Source organism: Mobula hypostoma, chromosome 27 (genome assembly GCF_963921235.1).
Source record: "Mobula hypostoma chromosome 27, sMobHyp1.1, whole genome shotgun sequence".
Lineage (NCBI taxonomy): Eukaryota > Metazoa > Chordata > Chondrichthyes > Myliobatiformes > Myliobatidae > Mobula > Mobula hypostoma.
In genome coordinates, this window is record NC_086123.1 from 34,990,001 (window position 1) to 35,002,202 (window position 12,202).

The 12,202-nt window shown below is 44.9% G+C and overlaps 1 protein-coding gene across 1 annotated transcript in view; it reads left to right on the forward strand.

Annotated features, from left to right (window-relative positions):
• trpv4 (transient receptor potential cation channel, subfamily V, member 4) overlaps positions 1 to 12,202 on the forward strand; it is a 149,508-nt gene that overhangs the window by 117,417 nt on the left and 19,889 nt on the right. Inside the window, exons 7-11 of the mRNA XM_063034220.1 lie at positions 1,073 to 1,252; positions 2,882 to 3,040; positions 4,109 to 4,201; positions 6,338 to 6,411; positions 9,796 to 9,961. Coding sequence (XP_062890290.1) covers positions 1,073 to 1,252; positions 2,882 to 3,040; positions 4,109 to 4,201; positions 6,338 to 6,411; positions 9,796 to 9,961 — 672 coding nt within the window. The remainder of the gene's footprint in view (positions 1 to 1,072; positions 1,253 to 2,881; positions 3,041 to 4,108; positions 4,202 to 6,337; positions 6,412 to 9,795; positions 9,962 to 12,202) is intronic.

Genomic DNA, 12,202 nt, shown 5'->3' on the forward strand with positions numbered 1-12,202 from the left:
TGGCCATCCCAGTGAAGTCAACTTCAACTGTGGGAAACTGCCCAAGGAAAAATGAATTTTGGAAATGCCTCAAACAATCAGCAGAGATGCTCAGAGTCACAGAGACACAGTTTAGAAACAGGTCTTGTGCCCTCAGTACTGTGCGGCCATCGATCTCCGTTTTCATTCACCCTGATCAATCCCATTTTCAAAACAAAATATATTTTTAGCAATGGTTTTCATATTTTAATCAACCTCAGTCATTGCCCCTGTGTTTCCCTCGGCAGGCGCTACCTGACTCGCCGAACAGCCCCAGCGTTTCCTGTTTTTATTCAGATTTCCAGCAGGTTGAATTTGCTCACCGCCATTTTGGACCAACTCAGGCACACAGTACCTCTGAACTCAGTGGGTTGTTTCTGCTTGGGGAGGCGTTCTCCTGCTGGTCACCTCAGATGTTCAACCTCTGCGCCTTCTCCTCGGTGACACTTACAAAGATCGGCTTTTTCCGTCACATGCACAATGAAACATCATCGTTTGCATCGACGACCAACACAGTTCCGGGATGTGGTGGGGGACAGCCCCCAAGCATCACCATGCTCCTGGCACTGTAATGTCGTATGCACCTACAAGTGAAGTCAAGTATTGGCTTCTCACGCTTTCTCTATCTGTGCTGGCACTTTCTGCGGTCCCAGGACGTGAACATTGAAGCCCTCTATTCCCCAACAATCCTTAATGTCCCACCATTCACTGTACATATTGTTGGGCAACACAACATTCAGTACCTCACGTGGATCCCTCCCATATGCCAAAGGCGTTCGGGTCAGAGTTAGTGCGTTGTGGGCGTGCTCTCTTGACACCGGAGGCATGGTAAAGGCTACGAGCTGCACCAGCCCATCCACAGATTGGTGGTTGATGCAAACAACACGTTTAACTGTATGTTTCAATGTGTCAATGTACATGACACAAATAAAACTAATCTTCAACTTCCTGCTCTCCAGGGAGGCAAATTTCTTCAGAAACAAGATCTTTCTCGACTATTTCAGGTTGTTATAATATTAAGTGAATTAATGATCTGTCCTCTTATTTCCGACAGGTCTTTCAGCACATTATCAGGAGGGAGATAAAGGACGAAAGCGCTCGTCACCTGTCCCGCAAATTCCGGGACTGGGTATACGGGCCAGTGTATTCTTCACTTTACGATCTCTCGGCAATAGACACATGCGGCGAGGAGGTCTCTCTCCTAGAGATCCTTGTCTACAATGGAAAGATGGAGGTAACACATTCTCTTCAAGGGGAAAGAGTCATGTTGACTTTCTCCGCACTCTCCTGCAGATGTTGCCTTCTTGTGGGGTGAGGGTTCCAGGTGGGCTCCACAACTTTCACCACTGGACATTTTCTGCCTGACTTCTCAGAGTCTCAATGGATTATTCAGCCGAGAGGCCACAGACCTTATATGGTCTTGCCCAGCGTACAGACACAGAGATCTCTATTAGGCTATTGAAACAAAAACTTCATGCCATCTTAAAAGTTTCTTCCCCAGGCAGTTCATCTGATCAACCATTCCAGTTAGCGACCCCACCCTCTTCCATCTATGACCTCAGTCACTGAACTGTAAACACTTCAAAGCACTTTTTATAATGTTGTTTTCATTGTAAATACATGATGGTATTCATGTATTTATGCACATTTATCCCATATCCATACTTCAACGTCTGGGTTTATTTTTCCTATAATTCTTTATCCTTATAATTGTTGAAAGTTGTTTTTGTTGCATGTCATGCCCTGACTGACCCACCACAATAAATTCCTAATACATGTCAACATATATGTTGAATAAAATTGATCCTTGATCCGTGTAATCACTGGAGAACTGCCAGCAGTGGGATGCGTTTTCTGTTTTGAACCTATAAGACGAGGTAGTTTTTTGTTTCTGGATCGATGGCAGCCTGACAGACGTGCTTGTTTCTGTTCTCGGACTGAAACTGCACAATTCCTGATTACTGACTGGTTAACTCCTTGCTGGGTGACCAAGTAGCGGTCGCAGCTGTGATATCCATGAGGCAAAATGAATCATAATCGCAGGGCTGCTGTTTGAGCAACTTGCTGGAGGAACTGGGCAGGTCAGGAAGAGATTATGGAGAGGAATAAACAGTTGATGATTCAGGCCGAGACTCTTCGTCAGCACTGCATCCCTGAAACACGTGACAATGCATAATTATCCCTCTGTTTGCCTCCTCTGTTCATCTCTTCCATGGTCCACTGTCCTCTGCTGTTAGATTCCTGCTTTTCAGCACTATCTCCCCACCCCAAAGCTTCTTACTTTATCCTCCTCCCCCATCCATGCTCCTTTATCCCCCACCCGGTCACCAGCTTGCACCCAAGCTGCTTGACCCCTTCCTTGCCAGTCTTGATGAAGGATCTCAAAATGATGATTGTCTATTCCCCTCCATAGGTGCAAGGGCCCAAAACATTCCCATCCATAGATGCCTCCTGACCTGCTGAGTTCCTCCGGCATCTCTTGTGTTTTCGGTTTTTTATCTTTCTTCCTTCCGGCCAATCCCTGAACTGCACTGACTGTGTTTGTCCACAATAACCACTCCTATCCCCATGACTCTCATCCTAACAAAAATAAAAAAAAGATTTCCAGCATCTGCAGAATCTCTTGTACATGATTATCTCAATGTGAGAGTGAGGGGTATCAAGAAGGCCATAGATGAAAGTTGGACTGGATCTCCCAAACTGGTCACAATCATTTGGGATTAAGGCTGATTAGGAGCTCAGTAAAACCTCTAGAAAGCACAGCTCATTGAGATGGTTGCTTGATTCTTACCCCTCACCCCACAAAAAGAATGGCTTTTGCTGGTAAAGAGTTTATTGTGCCTTGAGTAACTTTGCTTTCTAGAATCGTTACGAGATGTTAGCCGTGGAACCAATCAATGAACTGTTCCGTGATAAATGGAAGAAGTTTGCAGCTGTGTCCTTCTACCTCAGCGTCATCTCCTATATCACAGCCATGGTCATATTCACCCTGATTGCATACTACAGACCATCGGAAGGCCAAGTAAGTACAACCCCGAAAACATCCAGCCATTGCATCCATTTGCTGCCTGCATTGTTTGAATGACCTCCCTTATTTTAATGTACATCTTGCCCCTTGGGCGCAGAAGACGGTGTCTGAGAGAGTTGTGGAAACAGATTTGATGGTAGAATACAATGTCTGAGAGAGTCCTGGGAAGAGATTCAATGGTAGAACACAGAGTTAGAGTTGTGGAGGCAGATTCGATGACAGGGTGCCAAAGGAAACACACTCAATAAGCCAAAGTCAAAAAAGTCGAAGTAAAATTTATTATCAAAGTACGCATAAGTTACCATATGCTACCTTGAGATACAAACTCAGCTGCTGAGGTAAAGAACCTGATGACATGGAGCAGGGAGCTCCGCATCTCTGCTTGTCCTGGTCTGGCCAGCCGCCCTTTGGAAAGAGGATATGGGGATTGGTGAATCAGGAGCCCAAAGCGATTGATGGATTGTGGAGATGTGCAAGATGATGGGCAGCTTCCACTAGGTAGGAGGTGGGGAGCAGGTATGGAGTTCACACAAAATGCTGGGGAAACCCAGTGGGTCAAAACACCAACTATTATTTTTCCTCGTAGATGCTGCCTGACCCACTGAGCATTTTGTATGCGTTGGTCTGGATTTCCAGTAACTGCAGAATCTCTGGTGTTTCCAGAGGGAAAACTGAGATGCAATGAAGTGGAGGGGGGTGGTGTGCAGTGTGAAGGTTGATGACACTTGCTGAAGGGAGATAAGCAGGAACACAAAGGGCTACCAGTACAGGAATCTGATAGGTAAAGGCGATGATAATGGGAATTATTTGGTTAGAGGTGTATTGGACATGGGAAGGGAGATGGAGAACTCAGAGGCCCATGCTGCAATAATTGGGCTTTTCCCCTCTGGTTACACGCACTGCTCCACCACCCAATCAGCAATGGATAATGGATGGGGTAGAGATAGCAGATCAAGGTAAAGCAAAGGCAAAAGGAAACTCTGTACCTCGGGCTTTATTAATGACCAGCTTCTTCACCTGCTGAAGCCACATCAATAATTATCTCTTTCAAATCTCCCCCAGCCTCCCTACCCGTACGTGACCTCAGTTGACTACCTGCGAATGGCTGGAGAACTTATCACCGTCATCACTGCCATCTTCTTTTTCTTCACGAATGTAAGTGGAGAACTTCCAGCACCGTGCTCCTGGTGAATCGGCTTGGGAGCCAGAACTCAAATTGGGGACTTTGGACTTCTGAGCGATGTTGTTGCTATTGTTGGGCAGGAAGAGTCTAACCAACAGAATTTGGAGATTCGGGCTGGCTGGGGTAAAGTATGAGGAGGGTTCACAGTTGGTCAGTGACTTACAGAGAAGAAGTAACATAAGACTGTAAGACATAGCAGTAGAATTAAGCCATTCAGCCCATCGAGTCTGCTCCATCATTTGATCATGGCAGATACATTTTCCCTCTTAACCCCATTCTTGCGCCATTTCTCCGTAACTGTTGATGTCCTTGCCAATCCAGACCCTATCGACCTCAGACTTAACTAAACCCAAAGACTTGGCCTCCACAGCCACATATGGCAGTGGATCCTACAGATTCACCAACCTCTGGCAAGAGAAATTCTTCCTCACCCCTGTTCTAAAGGGATGTCCCTGTATTCTGAGACTGTGTCCTCTGGTCCTAGACTCACCCACTGCAGGGAACATTGTCTCCATGTCCACTTTATCCAGGCCTTTCAATATTTGATAGGTCTCAATGAGATTCCCCCCTCATTCCTCGAAACTCCGGCGGGTACAGGACTGGAACCATCAAACATGGCTCCTGCATTGACCCGTTCATCCCAGGATCATTCTCGTAAACCTCCTCTGGAGCCTGTCCAAGGTCAACTCCTCCTTTCTTAGATATGGCACCCAAAACTGCTTACGATACTCCAGGTGCAGTCTGACCAATGCCTTATGAAGCCTCAGCATTACATCCTTGCTTTTATATTCTAGTCCTCTTGAAATGAATGCTAACATTGCATTTTCCCACTGGTGTCCACTCATGCTCTCGTCGTGGTATCCCTTTGGTCCCGTGGCTGTGAGAAGGGGGGGAAGTCACTTCTTGTCACTGTTTCTTACCTTGTTCCCCAGATATAATCCTTCCTTCCCACGTCAACGGATGCTGAAACTTGGGTCCATAGATCTTACTCCACTTTCTGTGTTTTTTTGAGCAGGAATCTTGGAATAATTAAGAACTGTGGCCATTTTAACCAAGATTATCTAATGTGGCAAAGACCTGGGATACTCCCAGCTTTGAAGGTTCCCCTCTTAACTCAGGAATTTCCTTGGATAAGGAAAAACAGGGCAATTTCCTGTCAATAGGAGGAAGTGAAATATTTTTACAGCTTTGAAAATACACATTTTATAAAGATACTGCATCTTTTGTCAGCACCTTACTTTAAACATCTAACACCGAATATCATGAAGTAAGTTGGAAACTAGAAGCAGCCACAGGATATTTCTCACAATATTTATTGAAACGATTTTTAAAATTTGTTTTAAATGTGTTGAGTTATTTGTTTTGGTGGAATGCACATGAGTGAATGGAAACTAATGGTTTAAAATTCTGTCCAAAATTTAAGGGAGTAGGGATAAATGATAACTTTGTCCTGTCAGTTCATGCCTTCTTGTACGTTGGTGGCTTCTGTTGCCTTAGGCCGTGCCCACCTTTGGAAAACCTGGTCTGTGGACATTTTCCATGTGTGAACTGATCTTCAGTGTCTGGGTAGAGGCAGGTTCTCTTGGAACCCAAGGCTGGAAGGTTCACGTGTCCTGGCCAGTAATTCCTAGAACAATTACAACTCTACCTCCTCCATCAATGTCTCCTGCAAGACGGCAATGAAGTGGGATTTGTGGCACAGTATGAAAGCTGGAACGCAGCATGTGGTGTGGTGAAGAAGGTTGCAGGAATGGCCTCTGTGGGTTGCTGGGCTTTCTCTTGTATCTATCATCTCCTCAGGTGTCAGGCATATACCCAGCTCCAGGAAGATGGTGGTACAGCCTTCCTCTGTGCTGTCCATATGTGAGTGAGACAGAGAACATGATACTCATAGGTACCACTGGGCTCTTCCACAGACAGTATGGCAAACCTATCCAACAGCACGGAGGTTTGGATTTTTCACACTTCCACTCTTAACTGAAGTTGGATGCCAATTGTTTAAATTACTTTGAGTTTGTTCATTTCACCTTAATTGGACCACATTGAAAATATAACAGCTGCATATACTGTAAATGAAACACGTTAAACCTTTTTCTTTTCCTCCAAAGGTCAAGGATTTATTCCTGAGGAAATGTCCAGGTGTGAATTCCATGTTCATCGATGGATCTTTCCAGCTGCTCTAGTAAGGGTTTCTTTGTTTAAGGGTTGCCTAAAATTCAGATTAGAAGATGTTCGCTTTGCTTAATTGCACCAGAATGTAAGATGTTGCCTTAGATATACAATGATGGCCATTAGCTTTTGTTACTCTCTCCATTATCGCCTTGTATTTGTATTCGTTGGCACAGATACGATGGGCCAAATGGCCACTTTGCTTGCCATAAGCTTTTATGATGCACCTAAGTCATAAAGCATTACTTGAAATTCGACAGTGGCTGTGGGAGGGAATGATGTAATGTTTACTTTGGGTTCTCCATCTACACCAGGGGTTCCCAACCTGGGGTACATGGACTCCTTGCTTAATGGTATTGATCCATGACATAAACACGGTTGGGAACCCCTGGTCTACATTAATTTCTGCTGGGTCTGTCAGAAATGCCAGTGAATAAAACCTGCCCAGCAGAAAATAAAGCTTCTGATGGACCACTGAGGGAAAGGTTCAGGAGAGTGAGTCCACACAGTAGCAAAAAACCTCTCAAAGGAGTTTGCTTCATGCTACATGTGACATTTAATTCAATGTATTAATTGAAAAGCATTGGGGACCATTGCATGGACAAGTTCTCATTTGGAAAACTTGGAGAGGTGACGTTACAATAAATCATTTATTAGGAAGACTTATGGGAACTGAGAGATGTAGAGTCGGCCTGGGGTGGCTTGGTAGCAAAGCAGCTGGTGTGGCTCTTTTATAGCACCTGTGGCCTGGGTTCAGTCCTGCTGCTGTTTGTGAGGAATTTTTACATTCTCCCCATGTCCACATGGGTTCCTCTGGGGGCTGCAGCTCCCTCCACATCTCCCACGCTCCAAAGATACATGGGTTAGTAGATAGATGGGTTTTTTGGCTGCACGCTTGAGTGCTTGGTGGGGGGTGCCAATGCTTTTTTTGCTGGTGGGGAGGGGAGTCGTTGCTTTGCTGCTGCTTACGCGTGGGAGGGGGGAGCTGGGGGGGGGCTTTGGAGTTCTAACATTTAACTATCATTCATTCTTTGGGGCATTCCTCTGTTTTTGTGGATGTTTGTGAAGAAAAAGAATTTCAGGATGTATATTGTATACACTTCTCTGACATTAAATGTACCTATTGGAACTGGGTAGCACAGGTTTGTTGAGTTGGAAGGCCCCATTACCGTGCTCTATCTCTAAATAGAAAAACAAAATAAATAAATAGCTGTGAAATATGGGGAAGGTTAAACATATACAGTTTACATATATGAGAAAGCAACTCCCACTTGGATAATATCTTTAAAGGAACTGAAGGGCTAATAACACATTAGAAAATATACAGGCTCAGATTTCACCCTTCCACCTTTACTGGTACTGGGCTGGACTGGACTGGAGCTGCATCTCTCTGAAATCTCCTGTGGACCCAAGTCACAGGATAGTTTACCCAGGTGAGGTTCATGGGCTCCATCCCCATCAACACGAGCCTGGGGATGGACCAGCTGGTCCACGTCTCTGAAAGTGGATTCAGGCACTTGATTTTACTGGTGGTCTGAACGTCGCCACAATGAAAGTGAACTGGTGCAGACCCTGCTTTGCTCTTTCCATTGGTTCCAGTAATCATCGTGGCAAATGCTGCTCGTCCAGCACCTGCATGTGATCACTCTAGATCCTAGTCCTGGCCTGGGAAAGCAGCCATGGAGGGGCAGAGTGGAGTGAAAACCTCACGCATAACCTCTGCCTTCAATACACCCAATGATGTGGCCTCCACAGCCACTTGTGGCAATGAATTCCATAGATTTGGCTAAAGAAATTCCTCCTCATCTTCTTTCTAATTGACATCCCTCTATTCTGAGTTTGTGCCCTCCAGTCCTAGGCTCCGCCCCACTATAAGAAACATCCTCTCCATGTCCAATCTAGGCCTTTCAGTATTTGATAGGTTTCAATGAGATTCCCCCTTCATTCTTCTGAACTCCAGCGAGTACAGGTCCAAAGCTATTAAATGCTCGTCATATGATAATTCCCAGAATCATTCGTGTGAACCCCCTCTGAACCCTCTCCAATGTCAGCAGGTTCTTTCTTAGATAAGGGGCCCAAAACTGTTCACAGTGTTCCAAGTGAGGGCTCACCGGTGCCTGATAAAGCCTCAGCATTACATTCTTGTTTTGATATTCTCGTTCTCTCAAAAGGAATGCTAACATTGTACTTGCCTTCCTCGCCGCCGACTCAACCTGCAAGTTAACCTTTAGGTCACCTTGCACGAGCACTCACAACTCCCTTAGCACCTCTGATTTTTGAATTTTCTCCCCATTTAGAAAATAGTCTATGTTTTTATTCCTTCTACCAAACACTTTCCAACACTATTCCACCTGCTACTTATTTGCCCGTTTTCCTAACCTGTCCAAGTCCTTCTGCAGCCTCTCTGCTTCCTCAACACTACCTGCCCCTCCACCTATCTTCATATCAACTGCAAACTTGGCCATAAAACCATCAATACCATCATCCAAATCATTGACATACAATGCAGTCCCAACACCAACCCCTGTGGAACACCTCTAGTCACCGGCAGCCAACTAGAAAAGGCTCTCTTTATTCCCACCCTTTATCTCCTGCCAATCGGCCACTGCTTCATCCATGCTAGAATCTTTCCTGTAATACCATGAGCTCTTGTAAACAGCCTCATGTGTAGTACCTTGTCAAAGGCCTTCTGAAAATCCAAGTACACAACATTCACCAATTCTCCTTTGTCTACCCTGCTTGTTATTTCCCCAAAACAGACCCATCAACTTAGTCCAACAGGTGTCAACAGACAAAACTGAAAGAGACCTCTTCATGGGATTGTAAACTGGGAGGGTCCATCTACTCACAACTAGCCTTCCTTTGTCATCCAAAGTGTGCTGCATATAGTCTTGAAGTCTATTCTTGTCAATTTGTGTATGGTTCATGCTAATGATACTAATAGATCAGAGCATTAATCAATTGATCCATCATTGAGGAAGCTGGGTCCTGCAAGTTCAAGTGGCTGATGAGGAATAATCTGGAGACATACCAGTTAGTAAGTTAATTGGTTATTGTAAATTGTCCTGTTATTAGGCCAGGGTTCAATCAGGGTTTGCTGGGTTGTGCAGCCTGAAGAGCCAGAAAGGTATATTCCACGCTGCATCTCAATAAATAAATTAGTTAATTAACGCCAAGAGAGCAGAACGGGTTTTCACATGTCAGAGTTCAGGGGCAAATCCTGCGATTTTGACCTACGTGTTACATAACAGGAAGTGGAGAGTTGCTGAAGTCTCACCTCACTCATTAATAACAGAATGGTTCTGAGAAAGCTGCCCAGAACTCGGTCTAGCTGTGCAGTTGCATTTATCCTGTCATCATTTCTTGACCAAGCCCCTGTGGTGCTCCTGTGTTGCAGTTTTATTTATTCCATCCTGGTGTTGGTGTCGGCGGGGCTCTACTTGGCTGGTGAGGAGTCCTACCTTGCTGTAATGGTGTTTGCTCTGGTCTTAGGCTGGATAAACACACTATACTTCACCAGGGGTCTGAAGCTAACGGGAACGTACAGCATTATGATACAGAAGGTGAGCGTACTCTTCTGCTCAACTTTGGAACACACACACCTCCAGAGAAAAGATCACTGGTTTAGAACTTGTCTTCCATAAAGACACCAGGTTTCCTCTTGAACTAACCTCCTCTGAACATTGGCCTCCAGATCCCATCGATCCATGACCCTCTTCCCCATCCTACACCCCTCTCCTTAATCAATGCTCATTCCATTACATGGCCTTGAAGAGTCTATTTTCAGTGAAAACGAACCAATCTTCCTCGCAGAGAGCCATAATCTCAGAGCTAGAACTGAGCTGTTTGGAAAATAGTTAAACTTAGAAACACAAGAGATTCTGCAGATGCCAGGAATCTGAGCAAAACACACAAAACGATGGAAGAACTCAACAATTCAGGCAGCATCTATGGAGAGGAATAAAGAGCCAACATTTTGGGCTAAGACCTTTTGTCAAAACCGGAATTGAAGGGGGAAGAAGTCAGAAGACATCACCAGAATATTGACTAGTTATTGCTCTCCATAGATGCTGTCTGATCCGCTGAGCTCCTCTAGCATTTTGTATGTGTTAGGTTACCGGATAAAGGAATCATTTTTTTCCCCTCAAGAAAGGACAATGGAAAGAAAGATCATCTTCCCATAATAAGCTGCTAAAGTTTGGGAATGGGTGGTGGGGAGAGGGCAATGAAGATGTCAAAACCGATAGAACTTTGTTGAGCATGGGTGGTAATAAATGGAGAACATTGAACTGAGGTACAGATCAGCCAAGTCACTGGACAGACTCAAGGAGATGAAGGGACAACTTGTGTTCCTTGAGCTTTCCATAGGCTGGACACTTGATGTCCGATACTCTCGTTCTCTCCTTTACTTCCTGGAGGGACTTCTATTCCTTCCAATGCCTCAGGATTGAAAAGGTTCTCACTGGGAGAGGAGGGCAGGTGAGACAGGAAGGGAACTGAGGAAGCACAAGCATTCTGCTGGAGGAACTCCCTGGGTCCTGATGTAGAGTTTCAACCTGAAACATTGACAGTTCCTCTCACACAGGCTGCTCAACCTGTTGGGCTCCCCCAGCGGCTACAGTCTCATGTGTCTGCAGGGTATGGAGGAAATTGGACACGTGATTTGAGTGCTGCCTTATCCAAGCGCTGAAGGTGATGGTAGGTGAGGATTACAGCCCAGCAGAAAGAAACCATCCTAGGGGGCGGGGGGAGGTGGCTTCAGAGGCAGCTGAGAAGGGGGGTGTCACAGAGTCAACCTGAGTGTTATCATTAGAACATCCAGCAAGTTCAAGGACATTCAGGCAAGTCCTTCACCTGAGGGTTATCATTCAAACATACAGCAAGTTCAAGGAATACTGGCAGAGATGACGGCAGAGCAGCAATGGCTGAAATTCCTGGAAGCAATTCGGAAGGCACAGGATATAAGCATCCCAAAGAAGGAGAAGTAATCTGAAGGAAAGACGCCACAGTCGTGGGTAACAAGAGAAATCAATGCCAACATAAAAGCCAAGGAGAGGGCATATAATATAAGCAAAACTTAGTAGGAAGGTAGAGGATTGGGAAGCTTTTAAAAACCAACAGAAGGCAACTAAAAAAGTCATTAAGAAGGTAAAGGTGGAATACGAGAGTAAGCTAGCCAATAATATTAAAGAGGGCACCAAAAGTTTCTTCAGATACATAAAGTGTAAAAGAGAGGTGAGAGTAGATATCAGACCACTGGAAAACAATTCTGCCAAAGGTAGTAATGGGGGACAACAAAATAGTGGATGAACTGAACAAATATTTTGCATCAGTCTTCATTGTGAACAACACCAGCAGTATGGTGGAAGTTTCAGTTGTCAGGGGGCATGAAGTGTGTGAAGTTACCATAAATGGAGAGACGGTTCTTGGGAAACTGGAAGAAATGAAGGTAGATAAGTTGCCTGGACCAGATGGTATACACCATCTGAATGGGGTTGCTGAAGAGATTGTGGAGGCAATAGTAATGATCTTTCAAGAATCACTAGATTCTGGGATAGTTCCGGAAGACTGGAAAATTGCAAATGTCACTCCATTCTTGAAGAAGGGAAAGAGGCAGAAGAAAGGAAACTATAGGTCAGTTAGTCTGACCTCAGTGGTTGGGAAGATGTTGGAGCTGATTATTAAGGATGAGGACTCAGGGTACTTGGAGGCACATGATAAAATAGATCACTGTAAGCACAGTTTCCTCAAGGGAAAATTTTTCCTGAGAAATCTTTTGGAATTCTTTGAATAAATAACAACCA